The sequence below is a fragment of the Maniola jurtina genome, chromosome 18 (genome assembly GCF_905333055.1).
Source record: "Maniola jurtina chromosome 18, ilManJurt1.1, whole genome shotgun sequence".
NCBI lineage: Eukaryota > Metazoa > Arthropoda > Insecta > Lepidoptera > Nymphalidae > Maniola > Maniola jurtina.
The window spans coordinates 9937188-9964965 of NC_060046.1; the positions used below are offsets into that span (position 1 = coordinate 9937188).

Consider the following 27778-nt stretch of genomic DNA (forward strand, 5'->3'; position numbering starts at 1 on the left):
ATTAAATACAAGAATTACTCAACTTTCAGATAAAGTAGGTTATTCTCTTGCAAGCATCTTAAATTTCTGATTTATTTAAGTAAATGGTATTTTTTCCAGGCATCATTGATAGGCTTAACTAAGTATATAGGTTCCTGCGGGAGGGGTGTGATGTGACACAAACGCACAGAATCCTATTTCCTAATCCTAATCCTACTTATTACATCACACTTATATTATAAAGGCGAAAGTCGTATGTGTGTGTGTGTGTGTGTGTTTGTTACTCCTTCACGCAAAAATACTGGACGGATTGGGCTGAAATTTAGAATGGAGATAGATTATACCCTGGATTAGCACATAGGCTACTTTTTATCCCGGAAAATCAAAGTTTCCACGGGAATTTTAAAAAACCTACATCCACGCGAACGAAGTCGCGGGTATCAGCTAGTTAATATTATAAATGTGAAAGTGTGGATGTTTGTTACTCAATCACGCAAAAACTACTGGACGGATTTGGCTAAAATTTGGAATGGAGATAGATTTTACCCTGGTTTAACACATAGGCTACTTTTTATCCCGAAAAATCAAAGAGTTCCCGCGGGACTTTCTACCTATTAACGTGAACGCACACTTATCCGAGTCGAACAAAACGAATTTTAGAATTCTTTATATGAAACCTCGCAAACTTCCGATTCGGACGATCTAACGCGGGGAAGTGTGCGAGATTTCATACACAGAATTCTTAAATTCGTTTCGTTCGACGCGTGCGGCTCGGGTAAGTGTACGTTCACCTTAATAAGCTAAGATCCCAGGACCGCCACTGACAAAGAGTTGGATAGTGTTGTATTTTTAACGAAGGCATGCATCTGCTAGCTAGTGCCAACGACGGCTAATTCAAAGATACAAGCTGCTAAAGGTATGTAAAAACATTACTCAGTTTTCTTAGTTAGAGTGCTGATTTTTATGTAGTAGAATACTAATGCCTATAATGGGCAGCTGATACCTATGAATTGATCGTTGGCACAAGCTAGCTGATATGCGTATGTACTACGTTAAAAATACACACTAATACTACTCTATCCAACTCTTTTTGTTTCTCAGAAACAAAGTAACGTCTGGCGGTCCTAGGATCTTGCTCTATACCTATCTCTAAGGTTTTATCAAAATCTGTTCATCATGAGTTATTTTGTCTATGAGTTACAGAATTCTAAATAAGGTATAGACTAGTACCGTGACTTTCTATACCACTTCTATACTGTACATAATTCTGAATTCTGTGGTTGCAAGAACAAATTAATGTGGAATAAAACTGCATTTTTTTAAGAACAGTAGGTATTATTTTCTAAGGCTGTTTTCTTATCACAGTTAAAAACCAAACAAGATTAAGTAATTAAAAAGAAATTAAATTAGTAGTAGAGCATTGTCTCTGTCACTCTGTGTGACGTTTTGTCAGTCTCAATGACAGAGACAACGCTCTACAAATCCGCTATCTCTTTCTAAAGGTTGATAAACAATATTTCCTGCGGGGTACCTGTACCTACTATTGTAGGTAACAAAAAAATTTAAAGTAATGGTACTAGTTTGGTTGTACAACCAAATTATCAATAATATAAAAGGGAAAGTGTGTGTCACTTTTTCACAGCTCATCTGCTTAACCCATTTTGACATTTGGTAGAGAATGCTTGTATCTTGAAAACATATACTTAGTCGGGCTTAAAAGCTTCTCCAGTTTTTACTGAAATCAGTTCACTAGAATCCAAGATGATGACAATTTTACACAGAAAATAACAAAACTCTAAATAGGATTAAATATAGTTACTCAAATGCTGAAGTGACTAATGTCTTAGAAAGGTGACTTTAAACAAGATTTGGTGAACAGGATGTGATAATTTTATTCTATTATATTAAAATAATAAGAAATCAATACAATTATTTTTTAAAACAAAACATCTGAAAGATGGAATAATTTAAAATTAACTTCTACCATCAAAGCACTAAACAGTTAAATCACAGAAGCTGAAGAAAAGCCGACCCTGAAACTTTTATTTCAATATCTTCTGCCCCAGCCTGTATGTTTTACCTATTATTTTTCATCATACTTATTAGCTTAGGTTGCATTCATATACCGCACATACATAGGCCTCTCACTATGTTTTTTACATGTAATTCATGCAAGCTACTTTCATAATACAACATGACAATAAAAATTCTTTGCTGTACCTATGTAGACTAAAAGTAGTCAATTCTGTTTAGACAGATGATTCGTTTCTATTAAAGAACACATTAATTTTAAAATACTTGTGAAATGGTCATTATTTCATACTAATAATGCTGATATTTAACAAACTAACAGATTTCCAATCACACAGTATCAAGGTTTCTATATCAAAATGTTCTTTCTAATAATAATTCATTATCAAACTGTCACAGATCAAAGCAAACAAAACTACTGTGTTTATAATAACTTTTGTATGATTCAGTGCTACCTTTAACATTTCTATAAAATGTTTTAAATATTATATATACAAAATAAATTACAGTATTTACATACAAGTTTAAATTAGCACAATATTATTGCCTAGTCATTAGATATGGAAACCAGGACGTATTTGACCATGTAGGCAAGAAACACAAAGCCCACAAGCACAAAAAGGTTTGTCATGATATAGTACATGTTGGACTGCTGCTCAGTAATCACTTCACTGTCGCCCATGCTGCTAGTGCTATCGAGATGCAGGATAGCTTCCTGCCGCTCCTTCAGCAGCAGTTCTATCTCCTCCACATATTCAGGGAACAGTTCACAGAACATTTTGTTTTTGAGATTGATTTCCAGAGATTCGGCCGCCAGGCAGCGCTTCTGGTTGTCCGATGTCTCGATGGAGCCGAGCGTCGGAGTTTTTTCCAGCATGAAGCTGAGTAAGCCCGTCAGTATAGTAGAGATAGACCACGCGGGGTTCCATGTGTCCGGGTGAAAGTCGGTAATGCTAAGGCACAGTTTGGTGTTCGTCTTGAACCGCCCGTTCGGCGTGATCATGTAAATAGACGGCGGCTTGAATGGAAATTCCCTTGGAAATATAATTTTGCCGTGATAGTATCCGCCTTCGTACGGACTTTTCTCTGGTCCTTTCACGACGTAATGCCACTCTAGAATATTCGATGGGACGGGCTCCGCGGTCACGTACGGTACAGGGTCATTTTTCAGCCTGAGATAGTCCTGTTTCAGTCGACTAGTCGCTCCTGTAACCTTAGTTTTCGCCATTGTTTGCAAATTGTTCTAACATGTAAAATAAATAAAAACTCTTCAAACTTTTGAGTGTCCACTACTGTTATACCAATAAAATAATAGTGTACATGATACGCAAAAGAAGTTTTACGAATTTAATTCGCTATTTTTTATATAATTTTCGCCACAAATCGAAATTTTAAAGAATACGTCATTGCAATCTTATAAGTCAATGTCGATGTCAAAATAATGTCAAATTCATTGAAAGTCATAGACCATCCTTCATCCATGTCATAGACTAAATTACACAATGTATACAGATAAACAATATTCAAGTTTCTAATGGTGAATACACACTAGCAATAGCGCAGCGCTAGGCATTATAATGTGAATGTGTTAGGATATGACTGGAATCGAACTAAAATTGGTAAAGCTTGAGTTACCAATTTTACTATAGTGTTAGGTGATTACTGGCCCAAGTGGAAGATATCAAGTTCGATTTACAGCGTAATAATATCTATGGTGTTCTTCAGCCGTGGCTAGTACCATCCTTTCGGCAAAGCCCTCCCGTAGAGTAATATTTTGCGTTCCGGTAATCTAATCAATGATTCCGGTATGGTATGATACAGCGTAGTTTTAATGGGTATATCTATTGATGTTTAATAAAATTGCCTTTCCAAGTTAGCCCCCTTCCATTTTCACTTTCCACCAGGTGAAAACGCAGTCAAGGGCTAACATAGTAAATAAAACAAACCCATTATTAATTTGGTAACCTTTAAACTTAAGATTAATTTAATTAAAAAAAAATTTGCTTATCTCATCATATTTATTTATTAAAATTTCTTATTTATAAAATACAAACTTTTAAAAAATAGAGTGAGTATTTTGGCAGAACCTTATTTTTATTACACACACAGACACACACTAATATTATGGCAATTTACTTATGGAAATATCATGCTCCGAATTTCGCGGTTGAGTTGTTTCAGCATATCCTCAATGGGAGAGTCTCATTGCAATATCAACTCACTCTGTTAGTCATTTGTTGTGATTTATCAGTAGTAATATAGGTATCAATAGTAGTATAGTCCATCAGTTGCCACAGTGTATGAGCATGCTCAGGATCTTATGGTTGAGTTTTTTCAGAGTATCCTCGTCCGAAGACTCTTGCTGTATCAGCTAGTCTCGCTGCGATATCAACTCGGTTTGCTTATCGTATGTTGTAATTTATCAGCAGCAGTAGTTTAGTAGTAGTAGTGTTTCATTAGTAGTAGTTTTATATCAGTAGTGTAGTGTATCACAAGTAGATCAGTTCCCGCCGGATGTCCTAGTTGAGTTGTTTCAGCATATCCTCGTCGGCAGTCTTGTTGCAATATCAACTCACCCCGCTAGTCCTTTGTTGTGATTTTATCAGTAGTAGTATTGTAGTAGAAGTAATGTGTAAGTAGTATAATGCATCAGTTGCCGCAGTGTATGAGCATGCTCCGGATGTCGTGGTTGAGTTGTTTCAACGTATCTTCGTCCGGAGACTCCTGCTGTATCAGCTGGTCTCGCTGCGATATCAACTCGGTTAGCCTATCATTTGTTGGATTTTTTGGCATCCTGCAAGCATGAAACTAATTTGAAATGTTTTATAACAGTATATGGACTAAGGGTGGTTGCATAAAGAAGTTTTCAAGGATTACTGGATGGGGCGGGACATGAGCATAAGACATGATTGTCTAAATATCGGCCTTGAAATGACTACAATAGGTCATACCACCCTCTGTGTCACCGTTTGGGTGCCGTATGGGTAGTTATTTGAAGGCCGATATTCAAATCTCATAGCTTCATCTTAGGCTGCATCATCACTTGCCAGCAGGTCTGATTCCAGCCAAGCCCTATTCCAAAAATTAAAAAAGCTTATAAGTACTTACTTCAATTCATCATATAAGTCCATCAAATCGTTACCTGAAATAAAAGTGATATAATAAATCGTACGAATAAAAAAAAGGTAAAAGGAATAGGTTAAGAGGAAAACCATCTCGAATGACTTAGACGATTTCACCTTCAAACTAGCAATTTTGACATGTCATGACCCTCTATTGACAATTAATCAAGCAGACATTTCAATCTGCGAAATTTACGCGGACTTTTAGTATTTTGACGTAGGAGGGTAAAAGATCCAGTACATGAACGAATAAGGATTACCCTGACTTTCACCTAAAATTAAGATATATGAGAATTGTTCTATATATAATTTTTATTTTTTGTGTATCTGTACACAGTATATCAAAAAATCAAATAAAATGCGTGGTATTAATTATTATAAATTATTTTATTTAACAAAAGGATAAATTGCCAGTAAATGAACTGGAAATTTCAGTGAATGAACGAACTCTATCTAGTGCATAAACTCTCGATTCCTATTAATAAATTCTTAAGTATATTTTCGGCTTGGAATTCAAAAAAAATTGTCAGATTTTCAGTTTTTGACTTATTGTATATTTTTTTCTACATTTTGCGCGATAAATCAAAAACTCTTTTACATAATAATAATAAATAAAACCTGTTTTAGAATGTATAATAGAGCCCTTTCATATGATATTATCCCCTTTGGTATAGTTATCTTAGTTTGAAAGTCACCTAAATTTTCTGGAAAACAGTCCAAATGACTACAGAGAAAATGAAACTTAACGCCCTTGTTGCATCCAAGTCGCTGGAAGTGCAACATCAGCTACTGAATGTGTTAAGAGTAGTGAGAATAATATACCGTAACACAAGTGTCTGATGTTGTCAGATTTGTTCCTTTGAGCCGAGAAGCCACATGTTCTGATGCTTTTTAGACAATCTAAGATCTCTCATTAAGTGATCCAAATAATTTTGATTGAATGGTCTAAGTTGAGATGTAAAAAAGTCACTACATCGTCACTACCTTCTGAAAGTTCTTGAAATGGTAGATTAGAGGTACTGGGTTGGGGCTGAGGTACAGATTTATCACCAGAAGTCAGAATCGTTCAAATTGCAGACTGCAAGTTACAATAGAGCCGCTTGGAACAATTTTTTTGCTGTTTCTTCTGGTAATATTCACAACGCAGAAATAATAATCATCATGGTGTTTAGATGGTTCGCGCCAAATAATAAAATTTTTTTTTAGTAAAAGTAGTTAACTATTCTTATTTGCTCATAAACGCAACGAGGAAATACAGCTTCCACATATAAAAATTGGAGTCCAGGCCTTGCTGTTAGCTGCTAATGGGTTCTCAAAGTAGCCCGAGTATGCTTGTTTTACTGGGCACAAAAGGAAAGAATGAAAGGAGCTTACCCAGTACATCTTAAAAGATCCGTTATAGATACATGCATCCTGCCATGCCTTACCTATGCCAGCCAAACATGGGTCCAGACAAAGAATATAAAAAGAAATAGTAACTTGCTAAAGGGCGATGGCAAGTTGCATAAATTAAGCAAAAAATATTCAAAGTGAGAATTGAAGACATAAGAAAAAAGACAAAGCCTACAGACACCTTGAGACATGCCCTAAAACTGAAATGCAAATGGTCATATTGTATCGATTTTTACAGATGAAAGAAGGACAGGTAGGTAGACCGAAGACGCGTTGGTCTAATGCTATTGTGCAAATCGCGAGAGAAAATTAGCTTGATAGTACCAAAGACAGAGAGAAATGGGGATACCCAAGAGGGATCCATATCCAAGAAAGAAGAATACCAGAATAAATATAAAAAAAATTCAAAAGAAAAATAAAACCGATTTCAAAATCACAAACACTAAAAAGTAAAAAATAATTTAAGTTATTGTGGTTTTTGAAGTCGGTTTTATTTTTCTTTTGAAAATTTTTTATTTCAAAATTTTTAGTGGCCCCACTGTACTATAATAATATGCCATGCCCAGCTAAAACCCTACTGTTTACTAAGCAATTACACTGATCGCGAGCAATTTGCTCTTATCCATTGAGGAGTTCTGTTCTCCATCTCAGAAGATATTCATCAGAACTTCATCAAATTTATATGGGACCACCTGCAAAGTATACCTAGCTTTTCAAAAAAAAATAATTTCCAAATCGGTCCAGGCGTCTTTGAGCAATCGGTGAACATACATTAAAAAAAAATTGAATTTGCTCTTATCCATTGAGGAGTTCTGTTCTCCATCTTCAAAGATATTCATCAGATCTTTACCAAATTTATATGGGACCACTTGCAAAGTATACCCTATCAAACAAAAAAAAAATCCAAATCAGTCCAGGCGTCTTTGAGTAATCGGGGAACATACATAAAAAAAAAGATACCGACGAATTCAGAACCTCTTCCTTTTTTTAAAGTCGGTTAAAAATATACTAAGATTTACTAACATGGTGTTATACCACAGAGTAGCAAACAGAGGCAAAGCTTCTAAGAAGCGAGCAAATTTTATAACTATTTTGGTAGGGTTGGCACTGGAGGATACAATTTAATTAACAATAGTTATTTGTTCAACAAGATGGTAAAGTTTGTTTTTGTTGTTATTGCCTAGTTTAAATATCGATCTTTAAATATCGATCAATAGATCTAAATATCGATTTTGAACGAAATCAGTCAATTTAGAAAGAATTATAAATGGTGCCAACTTTTTTAAATTTTGGTAACAGTTTCTTATTTTGTGATCCCAGGGAGCTCTAAATATCGATTTTGAACGAAATCGGTCAATTAACAATTTCAAAATGGCGTCGACTTTTTAAATTTTGGTAACAGTTTCTTATTTTGTGATTGCAGGGAGCTCTAAATATCGATTTTGAACGAAATCGGTCAATTAACAAAGAATTTCAAAATGGCGTCGACTTTTTTAAATTTTGGTAACAGTTTCTTATTTCGTGATCCCAGGGAGCTCTAAATATCGATTTTGAACGAAATCTGTCAATTAACGAAGAATTTCAAAATGGCGTCGACTTTTTTAAATTTTGGTAACAGTTTCTTATTTTGTGATCCCAGGGAGCTCTAAATATCGATTTTGAACGAAATCGGTCAATTAACAAAGAATTTCAAAATGGCGTCGACTTTTTAAATTTTGGTAACAGTTTCTTATTTCGTGATCCCAGGGAGCTCTAAATATCGATTTTGAACGAAATCGGTCAATTAACAAAGAATTTCAAAATGGCGTCGACTTTTTTAAATTTTGGTAACAGTTTCTTATTTTGTGATCCCAGGGAGCTCTAAATATCGATTTTGAACGAAATCGGTCAATTAACAAAGAATTTCAAAATGGCGTCGATTTTTTTAAATTTTGGTAACAATTTCCTGTTTTGTGATCCTAGGGATCCTCAGATATTGATTTTGAACAAAATCTATGACAGTTCAAGAAAATAGATTTTAAACACTATTTAAATTATTATCATTAACATTAAATTAAATGAAAACACGACGCGCGACGTGTACTGCAGCCCCTGTGCTTGAGCACAGGCCGAGCCGGTATAAACCGATTTCTCTCCGTACGCGACGTAGCGCCTGTGCTCACGCACACACGCGCCTCAAGCTTGTAGTAGTGTACCTATCGTAGCGCGCTTGTATGAAGCTTTGACTCTGTTCGCTACTCATGTGGTTATACAACGCAATACCACACTCACAAACACTCGTACAAACATACAACACACTCACACACACACATGGACGCACGCACACGCACTTTTGAACGGTTTGAACGGAACACGGTTTTGAAATTGAAATTGAAAAAAGTGTAAGAATTTGTAAGAAAATATTTAAAAAAGGTATATCAGCCGGTTTTTTATTCCAGCTCTTAATACATGTAAAAACGTCCAATCTGTTCATTTACTCGAGCCTTTACCCTAGTACCTAATTATATCGACCGCCCCATATCAAAACAAAGTAAATGTCATTTTTCCGAAAATCGTTTTATGTCATAAGCCTAACTTTCATAGTATGTCCCGTTGTATTGTAAGGACACCCACATGAAAGTAAAATTAAAAGCTAGTAAGTCGCTTTGACCATTTTAAAACATAGTAAGTCTTTGAACTGGCTAGGTTTTTATAGATTAATGCGCCTTACTAAGTTTTTAAAAGGAATTAGATTAAATAAAATAAATATCACCCATTATCTAAATACCATGTCAAAACAGTAAATACTTAATAATGCATTAAAACTTAAAAGTAAGATAGGAAAAGTCATTGACCTCTACATGTCAACTGTTAAATATGGTTTGCAAGGGAAATACTTTGCATACTTACATAATGTTTTTAGGGTTCCATATCTCAAAAGGAAACACGGGACCCTTATAGGATCACTTTGTTGTCTGTCTTTCTGTCCGTCTGTCCGTCTGTCGTGTCTGTCAAGAAAACCGATAGGGTATTTCCCGTTAACCTAGAATTATGGGCAGGTAGATAGAGGTCTCAACTCTCATAGCCCAAGTAAAGGAATAAATCCGAGAACAAATTTCGTGATTCTAGATCAACGGGAAGTACTGTATAGGTTTTCTTGACGGACGGACGGACAAATGGGCAGACAGCAAAGTGGTCCTTTAAGAGCTCCGTTTTTCATTTTGAGGTACAGAACCCTAAAAAAGAAAATGATGCACATGTAATGAATAAATGTGTTGGCCAGTCTTCACACTAAAATATTTAAACCCCTTTAATTTAAAGACTGTCATAGCCTAGTGGTTAGAACGTCCGCCTCCTAATCGAAGGTCGGGGGTTCGATCCCGGAATCACGCACTACTAACTTTTCAGTTATGTGCGTTTTAAGCAATTTAATATCACTTGCTTTAACGGCGAAGGAAAACATCGTGAGGAAACCTGCATACCTGCAAGTTTTCCATGTTCTCAAAGGTGTGTGAAGTATGCCATTCCGCATTGGACCAGAAAGAACTACGGCCTAAACTTCTTTTGAATTTAAACCACTTACTAGGTTTTGATCTGAGAAAGAAATTTGACATTAATTGACAAAATTGAGAGACCTAAGCTTGTATAAGAACACAGAAGTGTCATAATTCGTGTTCACTTTGCCTAACGTCTCTCAGAGAGCAGAGAGAGATTTAAACTGTTTCTTATAATCACTGGCCATATTTCAAATGCGAAAGTGTGTTTGTTGGTTTAATATTCAATCACGCTGCAACCAGTCGACGTGGTTTTTTGCATGGATACATTTAAAGACCTTGAGAGTGACATCTCTCTCCGCATCGTATTCTTTATTGCTGAGGGTTGTGACCTCTTTCCATTATTCCTACATCTAATGGTAGGTTTTCTTGGGATAATAATGCAGTGGGTTCAAAGAGCCTACGGAACTCGACTAGAAAAACGAGATTTTGATACTTAGGTTTAACGGTTATGAATTAGTTATTAATATCAGTGATAAAATTGATTAGGGCTGTCAGGTAAAATGACATTTATCTCGGAAAATCAAAGAGTGTCCACGAGATTTTTTTCCAAGTTTGCGCTACTAACTACATAATATATTATGAAGAGGAAAGGTTTGTTTGTTTGTTATCGATAAACTCTGAAACTACTGAACTACTTGCACTAAAGACATAATCATCAACATCAACCGACAGACGTCCACAGTGAACATAGGTCTTTAATAGGGTCTTCCACATGCTACGGGTTTGCGCCGCCTGAATCTTTGCGCTTCCGCTTGACGACAATCATGCTTTAAAGAAAGCAATGATGAGGTCCAAGTTGGAGCACGCTTACCTAGAAGATGCCTATTCACTCTTGGCTTGCAGGAATCTAAGGTATATATGGCAGGAAACACGGCCGCCGAAATGGCGTTCCAACCTTTAGGCTCTCCCCATTGCCCGCAGCATGAATCTGAGCTTTCTTATGAGACCCATGGTTATATTATGTACATATAATATCTCATAAGAAAGCTCTAACACACAATCCAGCTAAGTAAGTCCAATTTCGAAAAAAGCTAGCTAGCCGACAAATCTAACTCAGGCAGCCTTCGGGAACCTTCGAGATGTCTCTGTCCAAAATTCCTCAATGCTTGAAGAACAGTCTTTGAATAGTGCATATTGTCAGTGATGAAATATGGATCCGAAATATAGGTCTTTTTTTTGTACACAGGAAATGCCTGACGCATACCCCTCCGTCATGTGGGGCTTGCACCAAACTTGCACTACTACGAAATCCATTTCGGAACACGGCACCCGGAACGAGGCGCGCTATCTCCTAACATAGGTATAATACCTATTTAGAACACTTACTATCTGTCATCATAATCTATGACAACCTCCGAGTATTTACCTGGTAAAACCGTAACTTTAGAATAAAATTTAGTATATAAGCAGGCTTCATTTAGAAATGAAAAAATCCCTATTTTATTTTTCAACGATTATAAACACAACTTTCATTCAAAAATAATAAGCTTAAATTCATTTTAAATAATATTTTGCGACGAAATGACGCGCGCAGTCCGTCCGCCATTAGAGTCCAGTGGACACTGAATTCCATAGAGCGCCTGCAAGAAAATAAATAGCACAGGAAGTTTTTTGGTTAGTTTTAGATTATTTAAGAAACGAAAAACATTAAGTATAAAACTAACAGTTAAAATTGATTGCTAAACCTAAACATATCATTTTCTGGAGGTTGGCTTCAAAGTATCAAGATGTTAAAGAAAACTTTTACAGAACAAGTTGCGAACAGCAATGTTTTCAACTTGGTTTTTTTTTTATTGGGATAATGTATACTAAATAAAAAGAGGCCCTTTTAATCTTCACAAACTGAAGTTTTTAATTGCATGTATTTAATAGCTGTTAATGCTTTAGAAAAATAAACAATTTACTTCAAAGTACAGCATTTTTGCGATTTGTCAAATAGCAATTACCTTAATTGTAGTTAATACTAAAGTGAGCGATGTTAAAATATGTTTGCAAAAAATAAAGTTATCTGACGATAATAAATTAATTGTGGATCACAAGAAATAAGTAAAATGAGCTGACAAAATTGGAAAATAATAAATCTAATCTGGCGATTAAAGTTTCAAATGGTTGAATTAAAAACTAAAGTGGACTAAAAAAACTAAGTGGGCGAAAGTTATACTAAGTAAATTTTATCAATATAACTAAATATCACTTCAAGAAAACATCGTGAGAACTGCATTTCTGAGAGTTCTATGCACTGTTGTCAAAGGTGTGTGAAGTCTGGCAATCCACACTTAGCCAACGTGATATGGCGTGGCTATGGCCTAAGCCATTCTGAGGCCTATTCTCAGTAGTGGGCTAATGGATTGATGATGATATTTTGTACTCACTTATAATCGACTGAGACTCGAGAGGAGTTTTGGTAATGATGTCGACGTAAAAATCATCTTTCAGCTTGTTTATGTCCATTTTTGTCCGATCTATACTCTCTTCTAGGTCAGCGATGGGCTCCAAACTGAAAACAATTTAACAAAAACTTAAAATAACGTGTTAGCCATACCAGTGTATTAAGTATACCAGCTGATGCCCGCGAATTAGTTAATAAAATCACATCGAGATGGCGCTGTCCGTAATTAACTTGCTAATTTTTGTTAGTACTGGTTTGAGAGTTTTTTTGGATTCCGTACTTTGAGAGGAAAAAGAAACCCTTATAGGAAGGATCACTTTGTTGTCGGTCTGTCGTGTCTGTTAAGAAAATCTATAGGGTACTTCCCGTTAACCTGGAATCATGAAATTTGGCAGGTAGGTAGGTAGGTTTTATAGCACAAGTAAAGGAAAAAAATCCGAAAACCATGAATTTGTGGTTACATTACAAAAATTAAAATGTGGCAACGAAAAAATTAATTTAAGTACTAAATAATTTATAGATGCCGCAGTTCGTCATTAACTCGCAGTGTTCTACATAGGAATGTTAGGTATATCTAGTACGATGATACGGAACCCTTCGTGTGCGAGTCCCACTCGCACTTGACCAGCTTTTAACCGACTTCGAAAAAGGAGGACGGAGGAGGTTCTCAATTCGTCGGAATCTTTTTAATTTACTTAATTAAAAGTGTATCACATACTTGTTGTCGGCTATGAGTCGCCTCTGCTCGCGCAGCTCGGCGAGCATGCGCGAGCGCGCGCCCAGCTTGGTGAGATGCAGCTCGCGCACCGCGCGGCCCCATTGCTCCTTGAAGAATGACTTCGACTGTATTGCACTGTCCAGCTTCTCTTCCAGGCAACGCTGAAACAAAATGGCAAGTATTAAAAAAACCGGTCAAGCACGAGTCGGACTCGCATCCGAAGGGTTCCCTACCATCATACAAGAAATAACACTAATTTTTAGGGTTCTGTATCTCCTCATTCCATATTTCTTCAGATAATAAAACTGTTTGTCGTGTCTGTAAAGTCTCGTCAAGGGAATCAAAACCTATATTAGGGGGCTTCTCGTTGACTAAGAATCATGTTTGAAAGGTCGCTTGTCTTACTATAGAGTATAAGAACAAGTAAAGGGAAAAATCCGAAAACCGTGAATTTGCGAGTCCGACTCGCACTTGACCGGTTTTTAATTGCCATAAATTAAATTAAAAATAAAATTAAAGGAAAAGTTTTTTGTTTAAAATATGCAATTAGTTTTTTTATTTAACAATGTTAGGTATTACAAGTGAAAACTTCTTTAGGCACGTTGGGCGATTTTGGGGTAAAAACTTTAAGGTCATCCAACATACTAAATAAATCACACAGTGTAGTTATTATGAAATGAGAACTCAATGCGTTCAAGCTTACATTCAAAGCTTAAAATTATCTTACCAATTCCTGTATTAGACTAGCTGTTTGATCTTTCGTTAAGCCAGAGTATTTGCTTTCTGCATCCTTTTCTGAGTTTTTGAGATTACTCTGAAAAATACAAAACAAACATGTACTTTTCCAATTTAATTGCCTGGCCTTTCATTATACGAAATTAAATTCAGGACTGTTTATTTGCGAAGCCAGTTGCGAGTTGTAACATGCTGAAATGGTGTAACACTGCAATGTATATGAACATTTTCGCATGGAATTTAATTTTTAATTTAATCATATGAATGTTGATGATATTATGGGGGGACGGCGCGTACGCAGTCCCCACTACCAAAAATTACGCGTCCGAGTTATCCACATTAGGGATAATCGCAGAGGTCAACCCAGCCGCAGTGCAATGGAAGGGCCTCGCTCTGGGGGAACCGCCTTCTTGATCACGGTGTCCCCTACGCCAGGTAAGTATGCTGTGACGACACGAGCCCGGGGTACTCATTGCGCGAGGAACAACCTCCACAGCGCGAGACACAAATTACCAGCTGCAGCTGCAATATGCAGCGACACCTTACAGCCGGGGATTTGACCTGACCTCTCCTCATCCAAGTTCATTAAAATGCAAACATTGGTACATAGTTCACACTTGCGCTTGATGGCAGCAACATATCCTTAGAAAATCACTGATGGTCTAACTTAAAAAAAAAATTAAATTGAACAAAAATCATATTATTTTTAAAAAGTAACGAAAAACCGCAAACAGGCCAACATCACGCGGTGTTCCCAGGCGGTCACCCATCCAAGTACTGACCGCGCCCGATGTTGCTTAACTTCGGTGATCGGACGAGAACCGGTGTATTCAACATGGTATGGACGTTGGCGATAGCTGAGCTGAATTTTATGATCAGAATGCATTACTTTCTGTATCTAGTTTTCAATTCGTTATGTTACGGTGGCCATACGCGATCAAGTTCACCGGTCAAGTTTGCAGCAGACTTGAAGCGGCGGCGTCCCGTAAAGTATAGATGCAGGCGTTACTATGCGGAAGTCAATAATATATAAGGAACCAAAAGCTTAATTTGCTATAATGCGCTGAACCAGACAATCTGTATGGTGCAACATGCAGCGTGCGATATGCACCACCAGCCCTTCCACTGCTAAACATGCAGGAAAAGTCAATTCAATTGGGCATTGTAAGGTCTACATCTCCTGAGGATGCTCCGGTGTCGGAGCGAACGTGCGAGTGGTTTTGGGATTTGTGTGGTGCTGCGTGGTGGTGATGCGTATTGTATCCTTTCCTGCATGTTTAGCAATGGGAGGGCGGGCGGGGATATTGCATGCTGCATATTGCACTATACAGATTTATCTGGTTTAGTGGATTATAGCAAATAAAGCTTAATTTTCCTTCCTTTCCTTTTTTTTAAGGTTCCTTGTATATCCCGTAAACTTGACGGTGTAAGGCTATCAATTGTCTGGCCGCTGATGTAAACTTAATTGAGTGTGTCCGGCGATAGGCTGAAGACATTACAAATGCGCTTTACCTGGAGTACAGCGTTTTGTTTCTCCAGCAAGTGAATCTTGTGCTGCATCTCTTCAAGGGCCATGTCCTTCAGCGTGAGACGATGGTTCATGTCGGCCTCCATCTTCTGCGACGCTTCTCTTAACTCCTGGTACTTAGCCGTGTAATGCGCTTCTAGCGCTTTCTTGGCATCTAGAAGCTATCCATACTAATATTATAAATGCGAAAGTGGGTCTGTCTGTCTGTCTATCTGCTAGCTTTTCATGACCTAACACTTTAACTGATTTTGATGCATTTGGTCCAGAGTTACTTTACACCCCGGGGACGGACATAGGCTACTTTTTATCCCGGAAAATCAAAGAGTTCCCAAGGGATTCTTAAAGTTCCATCCGCTTAACCGATTTATATGAAATTTGCTTCAGTGGTAGCTTGGGTCCCAGATATTGACATAGGCAACTTTTTATCTCGGAAAATCAGAGTTCCCATCTTTTGGAAAAAAATATCTAATTATTTAACTTTTATGGCTATTAGCTTTGAGCCAGGCGGTTTGACTCTATAAAAAACCGTAACGACCTTTCTTTCTCTTTCGGTGTTCCTGAACCCCCTCAGTCTAAAGTCTTCGGTCGCGCGACTCAAATCCGCAGCAAGGTTCCGACATTGCTCGATGCCTTTGCTCAGTTTGCTCTCTAGCTCTGCTCTGCGCTTGTTCCATTCATTAGCGAGCTGGTCCAGGTGGTAATCTTCTTTGCGTTTTAACTGAAAAAAAAAACAAATTTTTTTGATCACCAAACATTTAATATTGGAAACTATCAAAATGTCATTCGGCAGGTGCAAACTGCAAAGGTGGTAATTGTGTGTCCGTGTTTTGGCTTCCTAAGAAACTGTAAACAAGTTCCGACGAGTGCCTAGATTAATTAATAATGGGGGGACGGCGCGTACGCAGTCCCCACTACCAAAAATTACGCGTCCGAGTTATCCACATTAGGGATAATCGCAGAGGTCAACCCAGCCGCAGTGCAATGGAAGGGCCTCGCTCTGGGGGAACCGCCTTCTTGATCACGGTGTCCCCTACGCCAGGTAAGTATGCTGTGACGACACGAGCGCGGGGTACTCATTGCGCGAGGAGCAACCTCCACAGCGCGACAGACAAACACCGCGGCGCAGAGCAAGGACACCTACCGAGACGTGGTAAGATAACCAGACCAACAAGTTCACAGTGCGGCAGTTGATTTGGCAGCAAGGAACATACTCGAGGAAGTTCACATACTTACCGCAAGATGTCAACATCAATTAATAGTGATCAAGATTTTGTCATATAAAATTACAAGATAACAAAAATATAGACGTAGGATCTGATATGAATTATGAATAAGAATGTACAAACTGTTAAAAAAAAAATTAAAATATAAAAACAAAGCAAAAGGGCCAACATCACGCGGTGTTCCCAGGCGGTCACCCATCCAAGTACTGACCGCGCCCGATGTTGCTTAACTTCGGTGATCGGACGAGAACCGGTGTATTCAACATGGTATGGACGTTGGCGACAGCAGTGCTGAATTTTATGATCAGGACGTGATAAAAACTTGTATATAATCTGATAATGGGAATACGACGCCAATCTGAGACATTTGAATGATATTTTTTGTAAAACCAATTTTGGCTTTTAACATTGGGAAAGCTAGGTTTACTTAATATGTTCTAGTTGCTTACCGAGGAATCAAATCGTTTGTTAATACATTTGAGAAATTTGCGCTGGATGCTCGCAATCATATCTAGTGAGTGGAACTCAGCGACGCGACGGTAGAAGCGTGTTCCAGCTGGGATCTTACCAGGGAGTTGTAAAGTAAAATAAGGAATTTTGGTTTTTCAAAATCAATTATTTGACGGAGGACAAACCCAACCTTCTTCATTTTCTTAATAGGCTCAATAGTTTTTTATTAATTTTATTATTAATATGATAAGTTTATGTTTAGCTAAGTAATTGCTCCACTTATTGCTTCAGATCGATCTATACGTAAATTGCCTGGACTGCAGAATTTCAATTGCCCGTGTACCTGTAAGCGTACCTTAAAAATGCGTTGGGTGATTTTGGAATAGGCAAAAACTTGAAGGTTAGGTATGTCAGCGAGTGTGACATGATAAATGCTATAATGTGTGCTTGTAGTGCCAATAGATGATCCGAACAAATAGAAGGAGTTGGTACTGGGGTACTCCAGCCCATAGGTGTGAGCAGTACTCCATAAAAGTACCTACTTGCAGTTTAAATAATTGCTGTTGCCTCTCCTTCCAGTCTTCCAACTCGTCGACATACTTCTGCAGTAACGCGTCCCTGTCTTCAGGCGAGAGCGCTGATCTTAAATTATCTGTAAAGACATAAAATTGACTTCGCACTTCTCCATTCAAACGTATTATACCAATTATTGTATTATCTAGGTCTAAAAATATTAAGCCATCATTAGACCATTTTTTTTTCACAAAAAGTAGATGCCATTAATTCCTTTGTTATTGGACCAAATTCTTTTAAAATTAAAATTAAATGGCCCAGAAATGTTGCGAGGGTACCTAACCTACGAATATAAACCATGAAAATTTTACTTTCGCATGTACGCCATGCTTACACACATAATTTTTTTTGAGCAAATCTATTTTTAACCCCCGACCCAAAAAGAGAGGTGTTATAAGTTGGACGTGTGTATCTGTGTATCTGTCTGTGGCATCGTAGCGCCTAAACGAATGTACCGATTTTAATTTACTTTTTTTTGTTTGAAAGGTGGCTTGATCGAGACTGTTCTTAGCTATAATCCAAAAAAATTGGTTCAGCCGTTTAAGAACTATCAGCTCTTTTCTAGTTTTCTTGTAGAAAAGAAGGTTAGATAACCGTTAGGCTTGCCGTTAGGTTCATAATTTATTATGTCAATTGACAAATGTCAAGCTGTCAAGATGGACGTTGCCTAGATGCATAAATATTTATTTGAAAATGATGTTTTGGAAAACTCAGATACTTTGGATCGTAGGCGCGGAATAGACCAAGAAAATCGGTTCAGCCGTTTGAAAGTTATCAGCTCTTTTCTAGTTACTGTAACCTTCACTTGTCGGGGGTGTTATAAATTTTTAATTTACACTTTTTTAAGTACAATGTTACTCACCTCTCTCTGCACTTTTGATGCACGTATCGCTTTTACTTGTTGCTAATTTTGTGAGCTCGCTGAAAAATAGCATTAGGAGTACATAAATGAATATACTTTTATTGTACACCACAAAATTAATACGGAAAAACACATACAAGGCATGTAGGAGTATGTTTAATAAATTAGGTTCATAGTAGAAGTAACTAAAGTACTACCTATTACCTAATTGAGTAAGTAATCTTTTGTACTCTGAATAGCGGTGCAACAATGTTACTTTATACTTGTAATTTTACAAGATAATTCAAATTCAAATTATTTTTATTCAATTAAACTTTTACAAGTGCTGCAAGTGCTTTTGAATCGTCAAAATAATCTACCACTGGTTCGGAATGCTGTTCCTACCGAGAAGAACCAGCAAGAAACTCAAAAAAAGCAGCAATTAATAACAATATAGACGTAGGACGTTTTAAATAGGGCCATGAAAACAATAAGCAAATACAAACAATAAAAATATGATTTTCTGTCAGATTCACAGTGTGATGTGTGTAATACAAAAACTGTCAAATTTATTCCTTAGATAAAAGTTATTTACTTGTTTGGCGATTGAAAAATCACACCTAAATTGTAAAAAAGGCCAACATCACGCGGTGTTCCCAGGCGGTCACCCATCCAAGTACTGACCGCGCCCGATGTTGCTTAACTTCGGTGATCGGACGAGAACCGGTGTATTCAACATGGTATGGACGTTGGCGATAAGAAATTCGAAAAACAATACCATGTTACACTATTCGTTCAAAATTTTCTCTTTTCTAACCCCCGACCCAAAAAGAGGGGTGCGTGTGTATCTGTGTATCTGTCTGTGGCATCGTAGCTCCTAAACTAATGAATCAATTTTAATTTAGTTTTTTTTTGTTTGAAAGGTGACTTGATCGAGAGTGTTCTTAGCTATAATCCATGAAAATCGGTTCAGCCGTTTGAAAGTTATCAGCTCTTTTCTAGTTACTGTAACCTTCACTGGTCGGGGGTGTTATAAATTTTTAATTTACACTTGTTATTATGTAAAATTTATTACAAATCATAACACCTATTGACTTTAATTCATCTCTGGCGGCACTACTAGTAGTTAGTTCTAACCATTCTGACACTTCTGAGTCGAAAAGAGTGAGTCACCAATTTTCATAATTTTATAATTAGGAACTGAGTAACTGACCTTTCAACATGATTCGTGTTTTCATTTTCCTGTGTGGTTTCGCACTGCACTTGTTGGTCACTGGTTGTCTTTGGTCGCGTCGCCAGTAAACGCTCTTGGCTTTGAGCGAAGGAGTCGCACATTTTCTTTATAAGTTCCGTTATTTCATTCGTTTGGAGGACCACATCGCCTGATGCGTTTTTGTATCTGTAATAGAAACATTATGATTTCATGTATGTTTGTCATGAGTTTATATGTAACATTATGATTTGAGTTTTGATTTATTTGTCATTGTCATTATCATATTGTCATTTAGTTCAGTGTCTAAGAAGTTTATGAGGTACTAGACGCTGCCCGAGACTTCGTCCGTGGATTTATGTTTTGAAAATTCCATAGGAACTCCTTGATTTTCCGGGATAAAAACTTGCCTATGTCAATTTCCGTCCTTTGGTTTGCTGTCCAATAACTCTTTCTGGACTCCGTCCGTTTTTCCCGCTAGCTATAATTTAGTACCTTCAAAAGAAGAGTGAATAGGACCATCTGGGCAAGCGCGCTCCACTTTAGGTTGCATCTTCTCATGTATGGTGTGATTGCAGTCAAGCGCAAGCCTATATCATCATCATCATCATGATCATCCCATCGCTGGCTCACTACAGAACACGGATCTCCTCTCAGAGTGAGAAAAGTTTTGGCAATAGTCTACCACGATAGCGAAGTGAGGATTGGAGGACTTCACACCCTTTTGAGAACACTATGGAGATCTCTCAGGCATGCAGGTTTCCTCACGACATTTTTCTTCACCGTTAAAGCAAGTGATATTTACTTAAAACTCACATAACTCTCAACGTTAGAGTTGCGTGGCCGGGATCGAACCCCCAATCCCGGATTAAGAGGCAGATATCCTAACTACTGGGCTATCACAGCTTACTTTAAACCAAGCCTGTATACTTATGTTAAAAAATTACCTAGCTGTGTTTCCAGGAGCCATGTTGGTATAGGCCACGCCGCCCACATCCTGGTCCAGGTTAGTACAGCTTCCACTCCTAAAGTCCAAGATCCCCTGCTTGTCTATCTCCCCCTTTTCCCTTCCACTCTTGAGCTGAGTCGCGCTTCTTGCTGACAGGAGTTTTGGTGGCTTCTGAAAAGGAAAAAAAATTGTGGCAACTTCATAATAACTAACGCCCGCGACTTCGTCCACGTGGATTTAGGTTTTTCGAAATCCCGTGGGAATTCTTTGATTTTCCGGGATAAAAACTAGCCTATGTGCTAGTTCACTATATTATCTATCTCCAGTCCAAATCCGTCTAGTAGTTTTTGCGTGAAAGAGTAACAAACATACACACACACTTCTTCTTTGTCGTAACACTCTTGGCAGAGCGGCCGTGGTCATTACGAGGTGACGTTTTTTGGGGCAGATGTTATACGCCTCATGAGTATTCGCCACTTCTCTCTGCTGGTCGATACACACACACACACACACACATACACATACAAACTTTCGCCTTTAAAAACTATATTAGTGTGATAAAATTCCCAGTCGGGAATCGAACCCAGGACCTAATAAGACCACAGCGCTTAACACTGCGCTAGGAAGGAGGGAGGGAGGGAGACATTCTATAGCGACTTTCATACATATAAACTGACCTGCAAATTACTCTTCACACCAACATACTTCAAACTCAACTCCACGTCCATGAAAGGCCTCCTCCCGTCTTCCTTCACGAGCGTGTCGTCACAACGTAGTATGAAGCATCTCTCTTGTATCGTGAGCGCACTTTCCTCATTGCAAAAGTTGTTGACGAACTGGTGTATGTCGTCAGTTGGCACTAGTTTACGGAGGTCCGAGCTGCATATTCCTAGGAAATTAAGCCGGTTTTTAATTACTAGACATCGGTATATGTGCATTAATTGCATGTTTTAGTACTTTTTAAGGTTTCATACCACAAAAGGAAAAACGGAACCCTTATAGGATCACTTTGTTGTCTGTCTGTCTGTCCGTCCGCGTCTGTCGGTTATAAGTTAACGTATTTATGAACGGCACTTGCTGAAATCTACCTGAAGAAGTTAATATTAAAGTTTCAAACGTCACAAGTTTCCTCTAGAATAGGTATCTAGAAAAAATATTTTGAGTGTGCATACGTTATTTATCCTATCAATACTCCAAACTTATATTATAAATGCGAAAGTGTGTCTTCTGTCTGTCTGCTAGCTTTTCACGATCCAACAGTTTAGCCGATTTTGATAAATTTGGTACAGCTTACATCCTGGGGACGGACATAGGCTTCTTTTTATCCCAGAAAATCAAAGAGTTTTTAAAGACCCGCTGTTTAACTGATTTATGTGAAATTTGGTACAGAGGTAGTATACGTCCCGGAAGTTGACATAGACAACTTTTAATCCCGGAAAATCAAAGAGTTCTTCAGAAGAAGGTTTCACGCTTACCTACATCTGTGTCGCCCACACACACTCTAGTGACAAGATGTGGGCATTCTGCGAAGTATCGACTCAAACTGGATAGGCATGTTCTGAGCCGCAGCGATGTCCGCTGATTGAACTGCGCTATGCTACCACTGCTCGAAGATACTGCATTCACTCTGAAATATTTCCAGTCCATACTAATAATAATAAAAACCGGCCAAGTGCGAGTCAGACTCGTGCACGGAGGGTTCCATACTCGGGTATTTATTTCGACATTTTGCACGATAAATCAAAAACTATTATGCATTAAAATAAAAAATGTACAGCTAAGGCCTTTCATATGATACCCCACTTGAAAATTGGAATACATTTTAACATTATCTTTGTGATGTAGGTTTTCTTGACAGACACGACAGATGGACGGACAGACAGTCAGACAACAAAGTGATCCTGTAAGGGTTCCGTTTTTCTTTTGAGGTACGGAACCCTAAAAACGGTAATAGCCTGGTTAAGACGTCCTATTTGGGATGTCGGGGGTTCGACTCCGGACACGCACCTCTAACTTTTGGAGTGTGTGTTGTCACTCAGGAATAATGTAGCTTTCTACTGGTGACAGACTTTTCAAAATCGGTTCAGTAGTTCCAGAAATTATTTCCTACAAACAAACGTAGCAAAGTTACAAATTTCACCTCTTTATAATATAAATATAGATTAAAATACTCAACTTACCTGTCCGTTATAAATATAAGATGCCCCCAAACATTAGATTAGGATAGGATTTATAACAAATGTAAATTAAAAATTTATAACGCCCCCGACAAGTGAAGGTTACAGTTACTAGAAAAGAGCTGATAACTTTCAAACGGCTGAACCGATTTTCTTTGATTATAGCTAAGAACACTCTCGATCAAACCACCTATCAAACAAAAAAAAACTAAATTAAAGTCGGTTCATTAGTTTAGGAGCTACGATTCCACAGTCAGATACACAGATACACACGTTAAACTTATAACACCCCTTTTCTTGGGTCGAGGGTTAGTGAAAATTACTCTCGATAGTTGGAAAATAAGTAGCTAATTACCTGTCCGTATTGATATTATGCGTAAACACAGAATAGGTGACACAGCAATTACTTATGTCCTTATTTTTAGTTTCTGATGGCAGCAACTGTAATTTTTTTAAAATCCACATTTATACATCGTAAGTACAGATGGCCCGTAGAAATATAAGACTTAGAGTTAATAGATAATAGTATGTAGATATAGTTTTAAGTGTTAGAATAGGATAATAGGGACCTACCAGAGCCACATGGTCACACTAGTGACCCAGCTCTCTAAATGAGAAAAAAAAAAAAAAAAGTACAGTCAAAGGCCGAAAGTTGTTTAGCACCTTAATGATCATATTCGCATGGCACGGTTATGCACACGCGTTAGGAGTGTGTGGCGTGTCTATAAAAAAAGGTCATAAATGCGACAGGTGTTTGATGAAATAGTTTCGCGGAATTGCTATTCGAATTCTGAGGCCGACCGTATATAGCACAAAAAGTAATTTTAAGGAAGAAAAAAAGGAAATAGCCACTTCAGCTTCGCAACCCGCTGAACTAAAGTACACCTAGGATAAATTGTTAGATAGCATTAATATTCCCTAAATTACTATATTTAGCCATACAGACACATTTTCTGGAATTTTAACTTTAATCATTATCCCATTATCTTCTTTGTAACTTGGTATTTGTACGGAATTTGCATGCAGTGTTCACTTTTAAATGATTTAACATAGTTGAGAATGTTAGAAAAATCAATGTATTTATTATAGTTATTAAGTTTGTATGTTAAATCACTAGTAAACCGTTAAATAAAAATAAAATAAAATAATGGCCCTCTTATGAGCCTCCTCTTTCTGATTTGATCACATAGAGAGATCTCAAGCACATGTTCTCTCACTGAGTGAATCTGAGCTTCCTTATGAGGCTCCAGAGTTATCCAAATAACTTACCAAGTCTAAATTATCCACAGCACTTATCATCAGCCCCAGAACGAACAAATGGTCCCCACTGCCGATTTGTATAAGGCCCTCGTCACAGAGCAGTTTGGGTTGGAGGTCCGCGGACGAAACTGTCTTCTTGCTTTCAATCATATACTCATCTGAAAAGAAGATTGTCTATAAAGTAAAAAATATTATTTAAGGTAGAAAGCATAACTGAGCGGTGCGGGAGGGGAGTGATTCGCTGTCACCCTCCCTCACCGCTCCACTACCGCCTCTTATTATATGCTATACTATATTTCCGGTTATATGCTATACCTATATTATTTTTACATTATACTTGGGGGTTTGGTAGTCTCACAAAGGACCCTTAAATTCATACTATATTTCTTTTCAAACATTTTAGTGTTCGCGCGGCGTGGACGGTGGAACTAAAATATTCAACCAAACTGATGTAAAACTATATGAGAGTTTAACCCGCCTTGATGGGCTACTGAAAATAAAGCAATCGAGTATAGGAGCTCTCATCGGACAGTAATCAGTATATTATTATGGGGGGACGGCGTTATATATGTTTTAAATTGAATAATGGGGGGACGGCGCGTACGCAGTCCCCACTACCAAAAATTACGCGTCCGAGTTATCCACATTAGGGATAATCGCAGAGGTCAACCCAGCCGCAGTGCAATGGAAGGGCCTCGCTCTGGGGGAACCGCCTTCTTGATCACGGTGTCCCCTACGCCAGGTAAGTATGCTGGGACGACACGAGCGCGGGGTACTCATTGCGCCAGGAGCAACCTCCACAGCGCGACAGACAAACACCGCGGCGCAGAGCAAGGACACCTACCGAGACGTGGTAAAATAATCAACCAGACCAACAAGTTCATAGTGCGGCAGTTGGTTTGGTAGCAAGGAACATACTCTAGGGAGTTAGTAGCTCACATATTTACCACAAGATGTCAGCATCAAACTTAGTGGCCATGATCTATCTTGGTCACAGTACTTAAGTTTGTCTTTTTTTTACAAGATTATAGACGTGGGATGTTTCAAATACGTCCATGAATAAAAATAAGGAAGAACAAACAATAAAAATATTGAAAAAAATATGTAAAAAAAGCAAAAAGGCCAACATCACGCGGTGTTCCCAGGCGGTCACCCATCCAAGTACTGACCGCTCCCGATGTTGCTTAACTTCGGTGATCGGACGAGAACCGGTGTATTCAACATGGTATGGACGTTGGCGATAAAAGCGTCGAAAACCACGATGAGAATAAAAAACTCCCGTGAAATAGAAATAATTTCTGTAGCACTATTCTAAAAAGTAAACAATAACAATTTATTAACCGACTTCAAAAAAGGAAGAGGTTCTTAATTCGTCGGAATCGTTTTTTTTTTTAATAATTAGGTAATACTACTTGATCTACTTACTTAATGTTAGAAGCACAGATCGAGAAGCAGATGTTGCGCTTCTGTTCGACCTGGCTGATGGATACGCGATTTCATTACTGTGGAAAATGCGCAGCTCATTCCTCTGAAATTACAAGCAAGGCATATCTAAATTGTTATTCTTAATTGTACATACATTATGTGTTGATAAAATTAAAGAGCTTTGGTTAGAATTAAACTGATCAGTGGTTTAAATTTTAAGGCCAATATTAATTTTAATGGAAAATGGCAACAACTTCATACTATAACTTTGGATATTAATTCTTGTGTATTAATAATATATGTGGCAGATTGTGGCTCAAAACAAAAACTATTGTAACAAATAATTGTGTACCTATCTACAATCAGCAAATTAATAAATTAATATTATGATTAAGGGTTTGTATGAATATTCTGAATTTGGAGTTTGAACTGCAAGCCATTAGCCAAAGTGAGTGATATTTAATTGCTTACAACGAACATCACTCAAAAAAGTTAGATGTATCCTGGATCAAACCCGCAACCTCCCTATAGAAGGTTGATGTATTAACCACTAGGCTACTACCGCTTCTTCTTGTTTTATGATTCCCATTAATTATGCACTTTCAGTGCATGAAACACTTTTTGGAAGTATACATAGTTCATCAACCTGCAATAGAACAATATTATGGTATATTAATGTCCAGCAATCCATGCAATACTTACAGGAGTGTGTGTGCTGATTCTGTCTTCAACAGAGAGGCTTAGCAGGAGTTGTGGATGACAGCATTTCCCCTCCGACTTCACACCAAGCAATTTGTGCCATGTATGTTTTAACTGGAATTTTGAAAATTGGATATTCTGTTTTAAAAAGTAACAAAGTAAGAGGCACAAAACAGGGAATGGTATAAAAATCGGAGCGAGACCTTTGCCCAGACGTGGAACAGTACAGGCTAATTTAGATTAGATTAGAAGTGAGTTAATAATGATAGTATTATTAGCATCAAGAAGTAGATTAGCTACTTAGATTTGTATGTAACATATTATCTAACTATTTGTTACATTTATAGTACCATCAACTTACGTCAACAACCTTATTGGAGGGGCATGGCTGTGCTCCAAGAAGACTCAGCAACAGATAGCCAACTTTCACTTTCCGTTCCTGTGTGCCAGTCATGTACACCTCAATTTTAACTGGTACATTTTGCACTCTCAAACTACAGACATAAACCATAACATTTATTATACTTAAAATTGAATATTATACTACTAATTCACTTAGACTGAGCTGTTTGAAACAAATTCAAAAATTTAAGCAGAGACTAAAGTAATTTAATTGCAAGAATTCTATGGAGTCTTAACTCGAATTTTTCAATTTTGTTTTGAACAACACAGTATTTATTTTATGTGGTGAGGTAATTCTGTAGTATTATACAACAAGCAAACTGATTTGTCAGGTTATACCTAATAGGCTCAACGGGATTAGCCACATAGGCGCTTTTTTTCTGCAATGTATATTTTGTCATTTTCGAGGATTTATCCTTTACTTTTTGGGACAGTAATGACTAATGTGGTGGGCTTCCAGATCTTACAGCATTATTTACGACTAATAGCATGGGTTTAAATTCTCAGGTTTTCACAATTCTAAACAGATATTAATGACAGTAACATATAGGCAGGCATTAAAGACCTGGATCATACTGGTATGGACCATGGATAGGAAGTGAGTGAATTGAAAAGAGGATAGTGGTGGCACTTTGAAAAGATCTATGTCCAACATCAGAGGAACTTAGTTACAGGTGATAATAGTATATAACATGATGCTGTACAGTCAATTTTTTATGAAATTATTCCTGAAATGATTAGTTTTACGGCAATATATCTTACCTCCTAAATCGTCTTTTATCTGCCTCCCACACGAGTTCAGCATCAAATACAGGTGCATGAGATGGCACTACGGGATCCGTTTCTAACATATATCCATTTAAAGACCCACTAACTACAAACGGGCTCTTGAGAAAACCAAAACCAAGTCCTGTAAAACGAGCGCATTAAAAAACGTATTTATCTCGCATTCTTTTCATAATTCCTTCATCAAAATACATATTTACCTTCTTTCACGTTGAGGACTATTTGAATAGTTGGGCCTCTTAATTCATCCATTAACACTTTCTTTTTAGAAAAGATATAATTTTCAACAATATCCATATCACGACGTAAACAAACGATTCCAAATTCAAAATATTATGACAGTCACATGACAG

The 27778-nt window shown here is 37.6% G+C and overlaps 2 protein-coding genes and 7 non-coding genes across 11 annotated transcripts; all 9 read right to left on the reverse strand.

Moving 5' to 3' along the window:
* Positions 1-767: 767 nt before the first annotated feature.
* On the reverse strand, positions 768-3443 carry LOC123874311 (ubiquitin-conjugating enzyme E2 J2-like). The gene is made up of 2 exons (XM_045919568.1): positions 2445-3443; positions 768-779 (listed from the first exon to the last, which is right to left on the reverse strand). The coding sequence occupies exon 1, from the start codon at positions 3236-3238 to the stop codon at positions 2558-2560; it is 681 nt and encodes a 226-aa protein (XP_045775524.1). The 5' UTR covers positions 3239-3443; the 3' UTR covers positions 768-779; positions 2445-2557.
* Positions 3444-4119: 676 nt separating this feature from the next.
* Positions 4120-27761, reverse strand: LOC123874602 (centrosomal protein of 120 kDa-like). 3 transcript variants are annotated; one of them, XM_045920091.1, is made up of 20 exons: positions 27626-27761; positions 27402-27549; positions 26599-26731; positions 26241-26351; positions 25539-25641; positions 24123-24271; positions 23209-23294; positions 22152-22303; positions 21354-21565; positions 20675-20847; positions 19731-19916; positions 18539-18597; positions 17646-17755; positions 15966-16148; positions 15415-15591; positions 13895-13981; positions 13168-13328; positions 12433-12557; positions 5119-5152; positions 4120-4804 (listed from the first exon to the last, which is right to left on the reverse strand). In XM_045920091.1, exons 1-20 carry the CDS (start codon positions 27720-27722, stop codon positions 4660-4662), a joined length of 2631 nt encoding a protein of 876 aa, XP_045776047.1. In that variant the 5' UTR covers positions 27723-27761; the 3' UTR covers positions 4120-4659. The 3 variants fall into 3 exon arrangements, with proteins under 3 accessions (XP_045776047.1, XP_045776046.1, XP_045776048.1); XM_045920090.1 differs by having other exon boundaries at positions 20675-20856; XM_045920092.1 differs by lacking the exon at positions 5119-5152 and having other exon boundaries at positions 20675-20856.
* On the reverse strand, positions 14184-14345 carry LOC123874688. Its single transcript, XR_006797978.1, has one exon. It is a non-coding gene; the product is annotated as a U1 spliceosomal RNA (small nuclear RNA).
* Positions 14636-14754, reverse strand: LOC123874690. The gene has a single exon (XR_006797980.1). It is a non-coding gene; the product is annotated as a 5S ribosomal RNA (ribosomal RNA).
* Positions 16316-16477, reverse strand: LOC123874689. Its single transcript, XR_006797979.1, has one exon. It is a non-coding gene; the product is annotated as a U1 spliceosomal RNA (small nuclear RNA).
* Positions 16816-16934, reverse strand: LOC123874697. Its single transcript, XR_006797985.1, has one exon. It is a non-coding gene; the product is annotated as a 5S ribosomal RNA (ribosomal RNA).
* On the reverse strand, positions 19153-19271 carry LOC123874698. Its single transcript, XR_006797986.1, has one exon. It is a non-coding gene; the product is annotated as a 5S ribosomal RNA (ribosomal RNA).
* LOC123874691 lies at positions 24702-24863 on the reverse strand. The gene has a single exon (XR_006797981.1). It is a non-coding gene; the product is annotated as a U1 spliceosomal RNA (small nuclear RNA).
* LOC123874684 lies at positions 25234-25352 on the reverse strand. Its single transcript, XR_006797975.1, has one exon. It is a non-coding gene; the product is annotated as a 5S ribosomal RNA (ribosomal RNA).
* Positions 27762-27778: the final 17 nt, after the last annotated feature.